General features: G+C 40.7%; 1 protein-coding gene across 1 annotated transcript; it reads left to right on the top strand.

Annotated features, from left to right (window-relative positions):
- The first annotated feature begins 785 nt into the window (after window positions 1–785).
- Window positions 786–14893, top strand: TRAM1 (translocation associated membrane protein 1). The gene is made up of 11 exons (XM_052704929.1): window positions 786–1028; window positions 3191–3254; window positions 3878–3999; window positions 4187–4303; window positions 5302–5360; window positions 5721–5805; window positions 8143–8213; window positions 8306–8410; window positions 9020–9163; window positions 10217–10377; window positions 14243–14893. The coding sequence occupies exons 1-11, from the start codon at window positions 906–908 to the stop codon at window positions 14314–14316; spliced, it is 1125 nt and encodes a 374-aa protein (XP_052560889.1). The 5' UTR covers window positions 786–905; the 3' UTR covers window positions 14317–14893.
- The last annotated feature ends 3962 nt before the right edge of the window (window positions 14894–18855 follow it).

Raw genomic sequence — 18855 nt, 5'->3', positions numbered from 1 at the left:
CAGGTACGCTGGAGACTATTCTTCTCCAGTGGGAGTATCTGTCAGGAGGTTACTTTTTGAGGACACCTTTATTTGCCTTCCCTTTTCTTCCATCTGGGCTGATCTTTCTCATATATATATATATATATCTTCTGTAAATTAAGAGCAGGCTTTTGTTTTGGGGCAATTGGGTTTGGGTTTTTTTTGTTTTTTTTTTTTTTTGTTTGTTTGTTTTTTGTTTTTTAAATTATTCACAGGCTTTTGATATCTCTTCTCCATAATATATTTCTGATTTAGAAATTTTTTTTTACCCCTCTCATGGGATAACTTTTCTTGTCCTGGGATTCCAGGGTGTTTGGATGTGTGTTGTTCCAGGCTATAGGCTGGCAGGACTCTGCTGTTATTCATACCCTGAGGCCGTGCCCTAGCCATAACCCTAACAAACCCAGCGAGTTCCGTTTCTTAACGACATCTTTTCGTTTCCCCCGACGTCCAGCTAGGAACGGCCTAATAGAAACTAAACTTCGCCAGAGAGAGGGAGGACAACGAAACCGAAGGGGGCTTTGGGCAACGCATAAGCAGGGCCCGGCGCAGGCAGCCACAGCCACGTAGCGCCGCCCGAGGAGCCCCGGCCGGCCCTCAGCCAGCCGTCGGGGCCCGCGAAGCGCCGGGCCACCGCCTCCCCGCGGGCCGGCCGAAGACCCCTCCGGCCGGCAGGGGCGCTGGCGGGCGGCGGCGGGGGCCGCTCCCGGCGGCCGGGCAGCGGAGGAAGGGCCGCGCGGGGCCGCGGCGGGCGGGGCGGGGTGAAGCGGCGGCTGCTGCCATTCCTCTGCTGCGCGGCCGCCTCCTCCCACCCGCCTCTTCCTGGCCGCAGCGAGAGCTGTGCTGGCAGCGGGGAGGCGGCGGCGCCCAGCTCCCGGCCCGCCATGGCGATCCGCAAGAAGAGCAACAAGAACCCGCCGGTGCTGAGCCACGAGTTCATCGTGCAGAACCACGCCGACATCGTCTCCTGCATGGCCATGATCTTCCTGCTGGGGCTCATGTTCGAGGTGAGACTCCCGCTCCGTCCTCCTCTCCGCCGGGAGCCCGGGCGGCCCGGGGGCGGGCGGCATCGCGGTGCCGCGATCGCGGCCGTACGGCGGAGCCCGGGCGGGCGCCGCGTCCCCGCTCCCCGGGGCCCGGCCCCTCCGGGAACGCCCTCTTCGGCGCGGAGACGCGCTGCCCGCCGCAGCCGTCCTCGCGAGCGAGGCCGTGCCCCGCCGCCGCGAGGAGCCGAGGCGCGCTTCCCTCCGCCGCGCCGGGGTTACGTGGCACTCGGCCGGGGGAGGGGTGCGCGGCGTGCGGCCGCGCTCGGACCGGGGGAGGCGGAGGGGGGCGGCGGGGAGGCGCGGCCCGGCCCTGCCCTGCCTCACCGCGCTCTTTGTGTGCGCTGCCCGGGCGGCCCCGCCGGCACTACGACTCCCGTGAGGCCGCGCGCCGCCGCGCGGCCCGCAGGGGGAAGGGCGGCCGGCGGTGACGTGTACCTACGGCCGCCGCGCGGGCAGCGGGGCGCGAGTCCCCCGGCGGCCGCCGCCTGGCTTTGGTCGGCCCGGCCCACGTGGCCTGCGGAGCTCCCGGTTCCCCGGAAACCCTCCCCTACCCGGCCGCTGAGCTGAGCGTGCCTTGCTGGGTTCCCTTGTGAGGGATCCCGAGATGTTCCCAGAGTGCCCTATCGCGGCAGGACACGTCCGCCACGCGGCGCGGTTGTGGCTTTTCAGAGTCCCAGCCGGTGGCTGTTTTACCCACGCAGGTGACTTTCGGCAGTTTTACCCGGCCTTTGTGCTGCTCAGGTGTAGGATTTGAAAAACTCCCAACCTCTGAAAAGATGGGACACACTAAGAACGCTGCTCTGTGTGATTTTTACTACCAAAAGTCACCAGAAATCACACCATGCCTCACAGTGTGGTTTTAAGGTTAAAGATATACGGACCTAAACCCTTCCCGTGTGTGTATGCTTACTGTTTATTCACCACATTGCTGCTAGCATTGGGTGTGCCGAAGCCTTTGTCTCTTTGACATTTCTCTGAAAATCTCTCTAATTTTCACTTCACAACATTTATTTTCTATCTTGGCATAGAGGGACCATGTAACTCTGTTCTTACACATATAGTGAGGCTGAACAGATTGCTAGGTCTCTGCAATGCTTTGCGTACACGCCTTAGAAATCATCTGCCACAGTTAGTGCTGGTATGGTACAGTATTGATGCTGTCCTCACAGAATCACGGAATGGCCCAGGTTGGAAGGGACCTCAAGGATCATGAAGCTCCAACCCCCTGCCACAGGCAGGACCACCAACTTCCCCATTTAACACTAGACTAGGCTGCCCAGGGCCTCATCCAGTCTGGCCTTGAACACCTCCAGGGACAGGGCATCCACAGCCTTTCTGGGTAGCCTGTTCCAGCACCTCACCACTCTCATGGTAAAGAACTTCCCTCTCTTAAAACCATTTCCCCTTATCCTGCTGTTACCAACCCTTGTAAAGAGTTGGCTCCCCTCCTGTTTATAGGCTTCCTTTAGGTACTGCCTTGCCCTTGCTCAGCTGAACAGCGTTAGCTGAGTGAGCCTTGGTATGGCATGTCGGAACTGGCTAGTGGTGTGAGTCCTCTGGAGGCTCCTTCCACAGTCCTGAGCAGTGGAATAAATTCTGGCAGACTAGTTGGGTTCCCAGAAGTTGCACAGGGTTGGTTCCAAGGAAAACTCCTAGTTTATGGAGTGCTTGTTTCAGTGAAAAAGATATAAAAATTTTTAAGAAAAGTCCAATTTGTTTTGAGCCATAATAATAATTCAGTGGGTTATCTTCAGGTAGCAAAATGTCTTACACTTGAAAATTGTTATTGATGAACGAGAATTGCTGCTTTTGTTTTCTTTTTTGAAGGTATCATCTCCCTGCCCAGAAAAGACTTCAGAACAAACATTTTCTGCTTCTCTCTTCTATTGTGAATTTCGTTTTTTCTTGCTGTTCTCATGAAGAGCAATTTTTGAGGGTATTTCTGTAAACAAATCTATGTGGTCTCTTTTGCCTTCAGAAAGTCAGATGATGGGAGTTGGTTGTTTTCTTGGGAGGAGCAGACATGCTTGGGGAAGAGTGCTAAAACTGGGGAGTAAACATCTTCAGTTTAAAATAGTTTATGTTGGTGAGATTCGACAGCACTTGTGTGTTTTCTTTTCCAGATTACAGCAAAAGCAGCTGTCATTTTCGTCACTCTTCAGTATAACGTTACCATTCCTGCCACAGGTATGTGCTTGCAGGTGGTTGGTTAGTCATGGGCTGTTAACCTCAGACACTGCTAACGTGTTGTATGCCCTAAACTGAGGATAAGTTACCGAGTTTAAATGGAAAGTACAGAGATTTTAAGGACTTAATATAAATTGTTTTGGTAAAACTTCCAAGGAATCCATTCTGTCGTTTTGTGAATTGCATTAGGGTAAATGTTTCTGCTCTGCTGGGTTTGTTCTTGAGCCTGAAACCCAGTCTCAGTGGTTAATAAGTTCATGTTCTTACTCTGGTTATGCAAGTGATCTGTTCTACTTAGTGTGTGGGGACGGGGGGGGAGGGTTGATAGTTTAACATAATTTTATAGTTCCCTTTCAGTGCATTTGGCTAAGCTTCCTAAGTGCACTTAAGTTTCCATTTTTATATTACATCCTTCCAAAATCAAATTGAGTTTGTGATGCGATGGAGAAGATTACTGTAAATGGAGTCTAGTGACCTAGCTCAGGGTGGTGGTTTAATTTGACTTATATTTGTTCAGCTGACAACAAATGACTTTTGCCTGAAAGGTTTCACTTTAAGAAAAAAACTTATTGGCAATAAAACTGTATCAGTGCCTAACAGTTAATTCTGTTTTTGTCTTCTAGAAGAACAATCTGCAGAAACAATCTCTCTCTATCACTATGGCATCAAAGACTTGGCTACAATTTTCTTTTATATGCTCGTAGCAATAATCATACATGCTATTATTCAGGAGTATGTATTGGATGTAAGTACAAAATACTAATTCCTTTCATCAAGATAATAGATTAGACTTTGACTGTTAACTTAAAAGCTTTAATGCTAAAATTTACCTTTAAAATGCTAAAACATTTATTGGAACTTTCAGATGTTCTAATGCTGGTAGCAGCTAATGTTAAGTACAACATATAAATAACAGTGGACTTTCATTTCAGAAAATTAACAGGAAAATGCACTTTTCCAAAACAAAGCATAGCAAGTTCAATGAGTCTGGACAACTCAGTGCGTTCTACCTTTTCTCCTGTGTTTGGGGCACGAGTATTCTTGTCTCTGTAAGTACACTTCCTCTTGTGTTTCTTATAAGACTGCAACTTAGCAAGACCAGTAAGTTTTCAACTTATCCTAATTTTAGCTGATTTTAATATTAAAGCACGGGCATGTTTCAGAATTCAGTGTGAATTGTATCAAAATTAAGTATGAAGTCCAGCAGCGTTACTGTTGCTCCATCTCAGTAAATTGAATTTGCTGTCACATGAATAAAATGTGCTTTTTAAGCTCCATTAGGGTACTTCATTCTCCATAGTTTTTCTGTGTTGGTTCATTATTGTAAAATAAATGTTTAATGTATTAGTTATGCAGTGCATTTTGGCAGCCTAGGGAACGGGCAGTGGACAAGTTGCTGTAGGCTTAGGTGAGCCCTGTCAGATGCTATGCACTTTGCTAGCACTGGGCTGTGTTTGTGCTCACCCCACTTTCTGCTTTTAGAAGAAAGGCATAACCCATCTCTTGTTCCCACTTACACAGGTGCTTAGGGAGAAGTATGTGGTTCATTGTAAGCTCCTAAGTTATTCTTCCCTTACAGGAATATAACCTATTGTTTAATTTGAAAGCTCATTTTCTAACAATGATTATAGAAACTTAAAATTTTCAAGAAAAAGGTAGAGTATAATATTTTTCTGTAGCACAATGACTCCTAAAAAAACTTTTCTTCTCTTAGTTAAGCTCAAAGCTTGTCAGCAGTTTACAAGGGAAGACTTCTATCTGTGGTGATGTTGAAATAACCTCCAGCTCAGAAGGAATCTTTTCTTCAATGAGCACTTGAATTGTTTATTGATCCTCATTTTTTTTTCCTTTTAGGCTAATACAGTTGTGTTTTGTTGTTTCAGTTTTGTAAATGGCAACGTATCAATCTGCAGCTTTTAATGCGTGTCAGTATTTCTGTGTGCACACATCAGATGTATAAAAATACATGTATGTGTGTCCCTTCGTTATTTCTAACTCAGAAACAGCAACGCTGTGTGACTTCAGAAGCTGTGCTTTTGTTTTTTAGGAGAACTATATATCAGATCCAACCTCTCTGTGGAGGGACTACCCACACACTCTGATTCCGTAAGGCCTCTTCCTTGAAGGACTGTTCTGGGGGAGGAAAGGGGTGTTGGCATTTTGAAGTCATATGGAAATTGCTGAAATTAAATTTGTCACTGATGTATTTTTTGTTTGTATTGACAGAGAAGCTTTATTCCCTGTCAGTGGGGAGTATACATTAATCCTTCTGCAGGCTGTTTATTTATAAAATGAAGCTGTGGTGAATTTGATTATTTGATCTTTTTGAGAACAAAGCTGACTGGCAACAAGGATCTCTGTTTCTCTTTAGAGATAACAATTAAATATATTCACTAGAAAGTTTCTGGAACATTTTAAGTTTATGAAGAGAAAGTAATATTCTTCAATTCTTGCTGTATTGTACAGGTTTCAAATGAAGTTTTTCTACATCTTACAGTTGGCATACTGGTTTCATGCTTTCCCAGAATTGTACTTCCAGAAAACTAAAAAAGTAAGTTCAGAAAGCAAATGGAAAGAATGCCAAGCAAAGCAGCTCGAATAGTGGAGTGATTCATCCTTTTGGGAAAGTGTGTTACCCTACATTTGCAACCCCTTTCTTATCTGTGTACTTAAGCTTTTCCTTTTTGGAATTTTGATGCTCTGATGTACACGTGAGAAGCAAGTGTTTTGTTTTCACTTAAACCCCGTATTTCTGAAGTAAAATCACTGTGTGTCTGTTGTGTAAATACAAATCAGTAGCATATCCCATCTGCTAAAAGAACTTGAATTTTCCTTTGAACAAATGATTGGGAGATGGTTTTTGTTTCAGAATCTTTTCTTGTTTTCTGTAATTACTTGTCTGAATAATCTCATTGAAATACAGAAATGTACAATACAGGAATCACAATACAGGTATTCTATTCGATATAGGTACTGAATAGAAGCAGTGAATAATGTGCTAAATCCAAGCACTATAAACTACTGAGATTTGTTGTAAATACCACTGTCCTCAGCAGAATTTCTAGTTAGTAGTGCAGTGAGTATTTGAACAGCATCTTTGCCACATGAGAGTTTTGTCCATTGTGTTTCTCAGAATTTAACTGCTCACATTGAGTTCACTGTAGATTTCTGTAGCAGTTTTTGCTTTTCTTGACCAACACAAATAGTCTCTTTGCATGTTCTTTGCTCAGGCTGTCTTTGCATGCACAGCTTCCTTTTAAAAACTCTTCTCTTGTTGCTCTGTGACTAGATTGAGTTTCTGCTGTCAGGATTCTGCTTCATTCAAGGAAATGAAATGTATGTTAGGTAACCACAGGTCTTTATTCCAGGACCTAGAGCAGGCTTGGGAAAGTAGTAATGAGGTTTGTTTTCATGCTGATTGCAGTATCAGCAGTGATGTTATGCATGTATTTCAGCTGATGCTCCAATATTACCACACTGGGGCAGTGATATCTCTAGAACTTGAATTAATATTTAAGTATTGGTTGGCTCTGTTTTTTGTTTGCTTTAATGTGACTTTATGAAAGCTGCCAGAAAGTGGCAGAAATGCTGTATGCTTAATAGTAGTATTTTGTTTGGTCATTTGGGTTCTTAGTTTTTTGGTTAAGTTTTAAGGCTATTTGTTTTATTTTATCACGTTTTGAGTTGACACCCCCTTACCACAGTTTCACCTCTCCTGTCTTGACTTCCCTGCCTTACTTCTCATGCAGGAATTGGCTGCTTTTGCTCAGGTCCAGTTATTTCTAGTCCTGACATTTAAAAAAGAAAAATATAGGGGGTTCTCAACTCTGCTTTTTGTGTAGTGGTGGATAACTCCACCTGAGTTATTCCAATAGGCCTTAAGTCTGGCAGTTTATGTAAGCAGGCAGCTGAGGCTATTTAAATGTTACCTTTGTTCCAAAAATAAAGTGCAAAAGGCTTGTTCTGGTAGTACTTGGAGAACCACAGTGTTTGCAGTGAGTACACTCGTGTTTTCTCTGCACAACCTGTTTTTTATTTTCTTTGGGACCACTTAGGTTTTTAACTATATTCCCTCTCTCTGTGTTGTTAGGTGTTGTAACAGGTATTTCGTCTTGTCAGCTTTGAGGTAAAGTATTGGAGATGTAGAGTAGGTCTTAAAGGATGACATTTTTAGGAGGCTTTCTTGTGTTTCTTTGGTTGGTTGCATTTACGTGCATGCATGATAAAACTGAAAGCCCCTTACCTGAAGCGTAGGGAATCTTTAAAGAAGTTGGAGTTCTTGAGCACAAATGAATGTATTCTACCTACCATTTCAGAATGAATACTCATACTGTGATCTAGTATACTTCAGTGAGTTTTCTTTTCTCAGGTGATGTTTGTATCACTGCTTAGTGATGTTATTCTGTTTACTGCCAACAGTGTACCAGAATCATGAATGATCTTGAATTTTTTTAAATGCACAACAACAGTTGTAAACTTCTTTTTGGTTCATAGACTTTTGTTCTATTCCTGTAACGATCTGACAGAATCCAAATGGCAGAAAATGTGTCAAACTACAGAAGTTTATCTGGAGACACAATAATTCATACCAATTATGTACTTATTGTTAATAACTGCTGCAAGTTCAGATAAGTCTTAACAAAGAATTAAATTCATCTTTTGAAATGCATTTTCAAATGCATTTTCTCACAAAAGTGTATGTAAAAATACTGTATGTTACTGGTAAGTAAGCAGTAAGTGGTGTGGAATTAGAGGGAGTAACTCAGTGCCAAAACAGGCCACGTGGGGTAGCTGAGAAGATGATCGTTTCTAGGACTAGGAAGCAATCTGTACTGTAACATTATATAGCATTGTGTGTAATGTATGTTTATTTGTTTCTTTTCAATAGGAGGATATCTTTCGCCAAATTGTCTACATTGGACTTTATCTCTTTCATATTGCTGGAGCCTATCTTTTGAAGTAAGTAATGTATAAGGTTTTATTGTCTTCAATCACTTAAAATGTTAAAATGTAACAAAGCATTTGAATGGATGTTCTATTTGTTTTAATAGTCTGACCCACCTTGGACTTGTTCTCCTGGTATTACATTACTTCGTTGAATTTCTTTTCCACATATCTCGTCTTTTCTACTTTAGTGATGAAAGATACCAGAAAGGGTAAGTAGTCAGCAATTTTCAGATTCAGGTAACCTCTGTCTTGCAAATCTCGTGCATTTTAACTAAGAGGAAGCCAGAATTACAGGGAAGGTTGTCTTGTATTTCCTTAGAGGCCACTGTCCTCCAGACTAAAAAAAAAACTTTTTTTCTTTTTTTTTTTTTTTAACTTACTCTCCTGTATAAGTGGATGTTAGTAGCTATGTAAAATGGAGTTAAATCTCATACTACTTTTATTAAGTCAAAATAAAACATTTTCCAGGTACAAGTCTTGTAGAAAAGGCAACAGCCTGGGCTGCTAATGCAGCCGGTTCTAAATAAACTCTTAACACAGTCATGTTCTGATAGTCACAGTAGGCACTTTCTGTTGAGATGAAAATAATTTTCAGAACAAAGTTTTGGTTTGTAGGAAAAAAAATCCTAAGTGAGGCGTTTCTTAATTTTTGTCTTCTGTAATAACTAAAAATAAAGGATTAGGACAAGTGAAAAATAACTGAGTCGAGTTCTTAACTCTCAGATGAGTTCTTAGAGTTAGGAGTATCTATTTGCCTTGTTAGTACTTGTGCTGTGAGCAGAGAATTCATATAGTGTTTGTGGTCTTTCTCTTTGCAGATTTTCACTGTGGGCAGTCCTTTTTGTTTTGGGAAGGCTTCTCACCTTGATTCTTTCTGTCCTCACTTTTGGCTTTGGTCTGGCAAGAGCAGAAAATCAGCAGCTGAATTTCAGCACTGGAAACTTCAATATCCTGGCTGTTAGGTACAGTAAACTTGGAATGGTTCCTAAGCATGATCTGTAAGCCTGTGTGAAACCTGTGTAGTGTTAATGCTGGTAGTATTGAATGGGATCAGTGGGCATGGCTTTGGTTTTTAAAAAAATAAATAAATAAAAAGCTTGTCAAGCACATTGAAGTGAATGGAAGAATTTACAGTCTGTCACTGAGAAATCTATAACTGGTTACAAGTTAGGAAAATAAAACAAGATTAAAAGGAATATCCAGCTGTAGAGATGCCTTTCACACCTTAGAGTTATTAAATCGAACAATAAATAATTGCAGTGACAATTGGACATCATATCCAAGCATCTTTGAATCTGGTTGAAGATTCTCACCACTTTCTCTCCCTTTATTATGACTTTTATTGCTGCTGCCTGATGCAGTGGTTGGTTCGGCCAACCATTCAGCCTTTTTATGAATTAAATGCATAAAAGGAATTTATTAAAACATTGCCAGTGTTCACAGTACCCTGCAGTCTAACTATTCAGAACTGGAGGACCCGTGTTCCATCCTGGAGGAGTTCAGGGTGAGATTGGATGGGGCCCTGGGCAGCCTGGTCTAGTATTAAATGGAGAAGTTGGTGGCCCTGCCTGTGGCAGGGGGCTTGGAGCTTCATGATCCTTGAGGTCCCTTCTAACCCTGGCCATTCTGTGATTGTGTGTTCTGGTGGCAGGTACCTTGAGTGTTAGAGAAAGGAGAAAGCAGAAAAGAAACTTACTGCTTTTCAGTTTTGATGGAAGTATGAAGTCTTTGCTCTTAGTACACATCCAGTTTTGTTCTGCTGTGTTAAGCCCACTAACTCTTGCATCTGTGGAAAAATGGGTGTTACGAGGAGCAGAGGAAAACCTCCTAGCCAGAAAGCACGAAACATTTACTAATGTGTAGTCCAGAAAGAACAACTCTGTTGCACTGGAGGAAACAAAGTAAAAAGGCCGTTTCTGATGTACAAAAAAAACTGTATGATGTGCTATTCTGCTTTCCTTTTTTCTTTGAACAAGGTGGACTTACTGCTAAATCTGTACCTGTTTCTTTTTCAGAATCAGCGTGCTGGCCTCCATCTGCTTGGCTCAAGCATTTATGATGTGGAAATTCATTAATTTCCAACTTCGGAGATGGAGAGAGCATTCTTCTTCTCAGCCTCAATCGGTGAAAAAGAAGTTTGTCACAGCTAAGGGAAAGACTTCCAGAAAAGAAAGAGGTTTGTATTTTCAAGTTTCCTCTTACTTTGGTGTCTCGAAAGCAACTTCAGATTACAGAGAACCTTTTATGATAAAACTGCTGAAGTAATTTCTGTGTTCTGCTCTCCAATGGGAAGGTTCAGTTACAGAAGCAGTATTGGTGAATTTATTTTATTGATTAAAAAAAAAAAAATCTTGATCTAGAAAAAGTGGGCTTGGCTTTGTTTTGTAATTGATGGAATGAAGGAATCACTGTTACAGTTATTACAGCTTTGCAATTTATTGTGTCTAATCTTATTGCATGAAATCTGTCGTGCTCATGTTGTTTTCAGTTATAAAAAGGGAGGAGACATTTTTAGATGTTCCCGAGATCGCTCTTCAGTTCTTTTTTCTTGCAATGAATTTCAGGCGTATTTTTCTTTGCCACTGAGTGAAGATCCAGTAAATAAGCTCGTGTTGGGCTGTCTTTACTAATAACAGCATTTTGATGTTTCTTTTAAAGGCTTAGGTAACAACTGCTTACTACTTTAATCTTTAAGAGCTTTTGGAAATGAATTGATGGTTTGTGTCACTCTTAGGGGAAGATGAAAGATGAACAATCTGCCATTTCCTCCAATGAAATTATGTACTCAGTTTACGTAGATAAATCTGTTGTACAGTTGAGCTTCTATGTAGTTAAGTGCTAGCTTGAATAATTCCTGAACTTCTTTGAAACAGTCACCTCAAAAGCTTATTTCCACGTGATCTTTTGCTTGTTGCTAACCTCTAATGCTTTTTCAATACATTGAATTTACTGCATGAAGACAGTTGTACTGAGAACTGAGATGTGTCAGAGGTGGATTTTCAACTTTTAAGGTGTCTTTTTTGTATTAAAGTCATGCTTTAGATTCTTACATCATTTTGGTTGTTTTCGATTAGCACTATTTTGTGTTTGTCCATTGTTAGTTTTTAGGTTTTGTTGCCCATTGCTAACATGCACATATTTTTACTTCAGCTGACAGATTTCAGACCTTGATTTTTATATTATTTTTTGAGTTTGTTTTGGGTTCTTGGTGGGCAGAGTGTAGGTTTTCACAATATACATGAGGTGGTATGTATATGAGATGATGATCTCCCTCTCTACTCTGCCTTCGTGAGGCCCCATCTGGAGTTCTGCATCCAGATCCAGAGCTCCCAATACAACAAAAACAGGAAGCTGTTGGGGAGGGTCCAGAGGAGAGCCATGAAGATGATCAGGGGACTGGAGCACCTCCCCTACAAAGACAGGCTGAGGGAACTGGGCTTGTTCAGTCTGGAGAAAAGAAGGCTGCGGGGTGACCTCACTGCAGCCTTTCAGTACCTAAAGGGAGCCTACGAACAGGAGGGGAATCAAGTCTTTGAAAGGGTAGATAACAGCAGGACAAGGGGAAATGGTTTTAAGTTGAGGGAGGGAAGATTTAGGTTGGATTTCAGGGGGATGTTCTTTACCAGGAGAGTGGTGAGGTGCTGGAACAGGCTGCCAGAGAGGTTGTGGATGCCCCGTCCCTGGGGGTGTTCAAGGCCAGATTGGATGGGGCCCTGGGCAGCCTGGTCTGGTATTAAATGGGGAAGTTGGCAGCCCTGCCTGTGGCAGGGGGTTGGAACTTGGTGATTCTTGAGGTCACTTCCAACCCAAGCCATTCTATCATTCTGTGATACTAGAAAAAAATAGGAGTGGCATTTTTATCAATAGAACTTGTAGGTGTCCAACTGAATCAGAGCTTAATGTTCATTTATTACTTTGTTTTACTTGTGGAATTCGTTTATATATCTGCTATTTAATCAGTGAGTTAAAATGTTCAAAGTTTTCTTAAATTTCATTGATTTAATTTGGTAAACTTGTAGTTAACTTGAATTATGATTGAATTCACATAATAATTGAGCTATGACTGCCTTAAAGACCCAGGAATTTTGCAGCTTATTTTAAATTGGAATTCTAAAGAAAAGGTTGATCCCAAAGGCTGGTGTTGTTTTAGACTTTTCTGTTTGGAAGATTCCTGTAACATTGTTGACTCAGAACATTTGCACAAGATGTGGTGGTTTTTTTCTGAGAACTAAAACATTGCAATTAAGTTGCATTTCAAACAGGGTTTTTTTTATGTTTGTTTTTGGGGGGAGCTGCATGTGAGTGTGGCAGGCTGCATTTGGGGAGCCAGGACACAAAATGCCTTTCTTTTAGACTGTGCCAGAAGCAAGCAATAATAGTGGGAAAATGTTGGTGATCTGTGTATGATGCCCAAGCACTTGCTGATTTGTGTTCTTTCTTTTCACTTGTTTTGACTTAACTGTTAAGAGAATGTGATCTCTGCTGGTTTGGATCTAGATCACTATTTGTAAGCTTTATAAATCAAGAATAACCAAATTTTTTTGAGAGGAGCCCAAAAAGCCTGACATAAGCTTGAGATGATGGTGTCATTTACACCCAAATAAAGAGGCTCTGGCTGTTCCTCTATGACTGATCAGGCCTGTGACCAGTTTCCTTCTCACTTGTATTGCTGCTTGGTTGATTGGTTTTGTTTTTGTTCTCCTTTTTACTTCAGTTGCTTGTTAGCATGCGTGGGAGCTTTGGGTGCAGGAAAGGGGGGGAGAAGGAATATTTGCAGTTATTTCTGTGGATTGGCCACTCCTTCTGATGATCTGCAGCACTTTTGGAGATGGAAAACATGAATTTAACCTGTTATCTGTACGGGAAGTTATAGCAGTTGCTTTAAATCAAAATGGTGGTGCAAGTTAGTTGAGCAGAGATGCAAGCAGTAAAGCTGACTATGCACTTCTGCTCTTCTGGTCTGTTTTATAAATTTGGTTGCTGTCAGGCAGCAGCTGTGCTTCCGTGGGCTGTGGTGACATTAAGTAGAGGGGATGCTTTCGTTCATAGCGGTATCACGCTGCTCTGTTCCACTCTTTTGAGGACATGATAGATCCATAGACGTTGGGTCATTGCTGAGAGCAAATGTTTGCTGTGCACAGGTACCACTTGTTGACTATTTCATGTTAAAACTCTTGAGCTGACCCAGATGTGGGATACAAGTAAAGAACTGCTGATGGTATCAGGTTCTTGCTTTGTGTTCTTAAGTATCTAAGTCCTATGCTTGAGCTCCTTCTATACTTTTCTTATGTTTTAACTGATGTTTTACTTCCATCCATCTTATCTATTTTAAATATTTTCTTCAGAAAATAAATGACCTCTATATTTTTTTAAGGACATGATTAATTAACCTTAATTTTTCTACATGTATACAAAGCTTGTAAAGGTGAGTAAAGGAGTGCAAGTTTCTTAGGCATTAAAAAATGAAATAGGAAGAATGATATGAGGGGTGTACCGTCGGACTCCAGAATTTCACATGAATGTCTTACCAACAAGTTGAATATTTCTCTTTATCAGAGAATATCTAGCTAATCTTGATTTTCAGTTTATAATACATGTAACACAACCATGTCAGTATTTGGCCATGTCAGCAAACTGTGCTTCAGTTGTCTGAGTAAACGTTATATTGTGCAGTTGGTAAAAGCTTCGTTATGCTATTGTATTATCATAGAATGGCCTGGGTTGAAAAGGACCACAATGCTCATCTAGTTTCACTCCCTGCTGTGTGCAGGGTCGCCAGCCACCAGACCAGGCTGCACAGAGCCACATCCAGCCTGGCCTTGAATGCCTGCAGGGATGGGGCATCCACAGCCTCCTTGGGCAACCTGTTCCAGTGAATAAATGGTAACAAATGGTATGGTTCCAATTATAAATGGTAATGATGAGATTTAACAAAATAGATGCATCAGAGAAGAAGTTAATGACTGTTTAGGACCTACTAAAATGTAGTAAAATAATAAAGTGTCTCATTCTACTTTATTTTTATTTTTTTTTTTTTGTAGAAAATGGAATAAATGGGACAGTGACCTCAAATGGAGCAGACTCGCCTCGTAGCAGGAAGGATAAATCCTCGTAAAACTGGGTTTTATTAAGTTAATTGACAAGTGTCCCCAAAGAATCTGCTTTTTACATGGATGGCCCTTCAGCACTAGAGATGTAATGGATTAAAGAAAATACAAATCATGTTTTTTGATTATTGCTATTGTTTTGTGAAACTTTTTTTAAAAGCCATTTTGACTAAAAGAAAAGGTTTATCTGTCTTCAAACAAACGCTTGGGGGGTGGGGGGACAAAACACTTTTTAAATAACATTGACACTTTTTTAAACACTTACTGTGATGAAATAACTTCACTTAATGAGGATCACTGATGCAATGTATTATTTCTTTCCAGTTTTTGTAATCTTGGTGATATATACTGTTTTCCAACTTCACTTTTTCCTAGTTCTTCAAAACTTCAAATATATTACAAAATTGAAGTAAAAATGTAGTATGCATTTTCAGATACTCTGACTTTTAAGTTAGTTGATTCAAATTCACAGATCAAATTGGAATTCTAGGACCACAAAAGTAAACTTATTTTATTTTGTAGTTGCTAGCTACACGATGTCTGCTCTAAGAATTGCCCCATATCATTAAAACAAAACTGAACTGATTGGAAATGTTGCAGAGTCTTATTGCTCGTTGGTTAGAAATGTCTTACAAGGAACAGAGAAACCTTTCTGAGATAAAGCTTTAGCACTTGAAAATTAGAAGGGAAAAGTGTATGTCGTGGAGTTGATTTGAGTAGCACTGTTAACTCCTGTCTGTGCTTTTAAAGTGTACATATCTTGGACAGTTACCGTGCGTTGGACCTTCTTCCAAAACCTGTCTTTCTGATTTTAGAGGGGGAGATTCTTACACTGTGTTGTTTGTTTTAGATGGGGAGGCATCTAATGCTCCACGAAGAGGGAATTTGTTAGATAAATGGATCAAGTTTTGACAAACATTCCTCTATTCTAAATGCTTTGCCTTGTTTCGCCTCTGTTAGGAAATAGTTTGATTTCTCCTATATATATATTTTTATGAGAGAATATTTAAAAGCTACAACTTCTTAAAACTCGTATATTGTGTGTGCCCTTCGCTACGGCTGGAGGAATCTGGATTTAAGATTTTTTCCATTATCTGTCTTTCAGAATTGTATTAAATGTGAAGCCTTGTCCAGCTAATTTTTCAATTTAATATGCAGTTAATGTTTTTCTTGTGTATCCTTTTGTAATGGGAACCATTTGACTTGGGAATGAGTTAAAGATTTTTATTCAGTCTTGACGAGTTACTAAATCAGGCTTTCAAGTTAACCCCAGTATTGGAATGCTTATGGATTGAGTAGGAGTAATTATAAGCAATCAAACTGAGAAATAAACAGATGAACTAAAAATTGTTACTTTAATTGAGTTTATGCCCAACAACAACAAAAAATCTGCATTCTGTATCTTACACAGTTCGGTTGCTTACTATACAGAATAAAATTTCTAGTGCAAAATATTGACTACATGTAACTATCTGTTCTTCAGTCATACAGTGCTATTTAGTGTTACTACCATTTAATTTGTTACGTGTTCCAGGCAGTTCAAGTCACAGTTTTGAGTACTTGCTTCACAGCTCCTGAAGTGTACTTGGCAGACTTGGACTTAGTTAACTTGAGAACCCTGGAGCTGCACGCCCTTTAATGCTCCCAATCTACTTCAGTAGGTGTAGTTATTTTTATGTACTGATGGGAAAAAAAGAAAAGTGATGGAACTGTGAGTCTATCCAATCTGACCATGAAACTGGAAATTCGGAATACAGAAATGCTGAGGGAATTGATAAATGAAATACTGCACAAAATCACATTTCACATCTGATATTTCTAACAGACGTGCATAGATTCTGTGTGCCTTGCTCTCAAGTTGTACCTTAAGCCAAAAGGGGCAAATGTTTAAAGTTTCTTGTCTGGTACTTTGACTTGTAAATCAGGTTTGCGTGTGATACATCCGGTTGTCTTGGTATTGTCAGAATCATAAGAGATGGAGAAAGAAATTATAGAGGGTGCTTTTAAGGTACTTCTTCAGCTCTTTGATACATTGGAGTCTGAGGATTGTGATTGCTGTGTCCCTAAAGGAACTGTTTTTGTAAAGCTCATTGTTTGTCACGGGAGTCTTGAAACGTCAATTGTAGATTCCCTTCTAAAAACTTCAGAAGAGTGTGTTCTTGCCTGTTAATATTGACATTGCTTTTGTCTCCTGTTGGCCTTATGGATGTTCTCGGCCTTTGGACTTCACAAAAAGAATTTTTACTTCCACGATGGCTTGATCTTCATCTTTGCCTTATAGGACTTGTTGCTTTCTGATGAGTAATATAGAATGATTTCTCTTGTTCTTGGGTTTGAACAGAGCATTGAATGCCAGTTTCTTTCATCTTCTTACGTCATAGTTAAAAATGCCCATTGATAGTTTTGGAGGAGGCATTCCTGACTTCCTGCAGAAGCAATAATTTTTTAATTTCTACCTTGTGCTGAAAACCTCTGTGAATTTAGAACATTCTGAGATTTCTGTTTCCGATTTGTTACTTGCTTTGGCATAAGGTTGTTCTTTCCTGTTTGGATAACTTCTTTTGAGTTGCTTACAGTCTGATTTTCAAACCTTACCGCATTTCATCTCTCTTTGTAATCTGGGATTCATTAGGATAGGAGATTAGTTGTCTAATAATGCTTTCAAAGTTACGGTATCAGGAAAATCAGAAATGGAAATGACTGAAGAGTTTGTTATTGCGCTCCTATGCCTCATTGTAATGCTTTTTGCTTAGGCTGTGGCAGTTTATCCTGACCAGTTACTAGATCCCACAAAGAGAAGGCTTTGTCCATGTAAATGGATGTGAAGAGAATGATCCATACAGACTGTGGTTAAGGGTTTTCATTTCATGATCCATACAGACTGTGGTTAAGGGTTTTCATTTTATTGTCATACCTCTCTCCCCAACCTTGGAAGAACTCTTTCCTAACTGATGATCCTGAGCCTCTTTTTTATTTTTATGTTTTTCTTTTTGGCCCTAAATGTATCTTTGCTTTATGTACAGAATTAGTTACCAAAGCTGGGACTTTACTGTTACTAAATAACATTATGCAACTTAGAAGTGTAAACAGAGACTGCAGAGCTGCTGACATTCATTTTCAGCATTTGCAGTTTTCTGCTCTTGTTAGTACACTTATTTCTCACGACTAGTTAAAAAGAGTGATTTCTCATGTGTAAATTATTTGTGAGGGTGACACTTCACAAACTGCTTTCTGTGTGATCCCGAGCCCAAAGTTAGGAGTGATCAAGGGAAGGGAGTCGTGCAGAGAGAATGCGTAGGTTATGGTGTTACAATACACTGTGAGTAAATGAAGTATGTTGGGGTAATGTATTTAGAGTATCAGTCATTATGAAGCATCTGATACTCTTTCCAAAATGCTTTTTTGTTTGAAAATATTAGTTGTGCTAATGAAATTACATCATCTTGAATTCTAGGAAGTAGTTTGGTACTTTGATAAAAGTAATCGTCCTCCTGTTATCAGACTGCTTTAAAAAGAGTTAGCGTACATTTTCAGCCCTTTTAGCAAATAACTTAGCAAAAGTAACTGCACCCGAAGCAGTTTTGCTGGGAGTCAAATTTGGTGTTGGAGGGAAGGAGCATTTTCATGGCTGTGCTAAACTTAAAATACTGTAAGTTGCTGCCAAAAAGTGCCCCTTCTCTTTTTCTAGCACAAAGATTTTTTTATTGCACGGTCAGCTCAATCAAGGAGCTGGCGCAGCTGTAAACTGCCATGTTTGCTGAGTTATTTCTTGACTGAATTAGTTGCCTGAGAGTAATCCTGGAGGTACACAAGTCTTTATAGATAAGCAAGGAGATGCTGGAAAAACGTGCATGAAGGCGTAAGGCAATTGTTGCTTTCAACTGCACTTTTTTTGGTTGAAAATGACAGATTACACTATGTGTAAGTTGGAAGACTTTATTGAAGGGCTTCCAGTCTCCAACACAAGAAGGAAACTGCTATCTGGTAGCTCTGACATGCCAAACTGATTAAGTATTTATGGCTTTCTGCCAGGTATTTTGGTGAAGGGGAAATAATCAGTATTCTGTAGTGAAATGCATTTTCTCTGTCTCAGTTCATGGGTTTCCAAGCAGTGGAACTGGAAGTGTAGAAATAGGAATTCTGAAAATGTAATTTCTTCTGGATCAAGGACCAAGATTACTTTCTTTAGCAGCTGGGAAACTACAGCTTCTTTTCACTGTGAACCCTTCGTATGTTAAAGCAGGTCTTCCAAAGAGCTTTGCAAGAACTGCGTTGTCTTTCTGTTGAGCAATCTGGGAGGGAGGGTTGTTCTGTTTCTCTTAAGTTTGTTATTCTGTTTTCAGGATGCTGGCTAGCCCATTTCTAGCTCATTCTTATGTTTTGTTCCATTTGTGACTCGGCCCTTGACCTGTGCTCAGAAGGTAGAAAGCAGCAGCTTCCATGGCTGCTCTCTTTGTGTTGGTCATTGCTGGCCTAATGGTTCTTTGTGGAAAAAGTCAGTATTGAAGGAGTTAGAACACCAGGTAGACAGACAGTCATACTGCTTG

This window comes from Tympanuchus pallidicinctus, unplaced genomic scaffold (assembly GCF_026119805.1).
Source record: "Tympanuchus pallidicinctus isolate F22 unplaced genomic scaffold, pur_lepc_1.0 scaffold5, whole genome shotgun sequence".
Taxonomy (NCBI): Eukaryota; Metazoa; Chordata; class Aves; order Galliformes; family Phasianidae; genus Tympanuchus; species Tympanuchus pallidicinctus.
The sequence above is the reverse complement of the archived record's forward strand: the minus strand, read 5'-3'. Positions and strand labels throughout refer to the sequence as shown.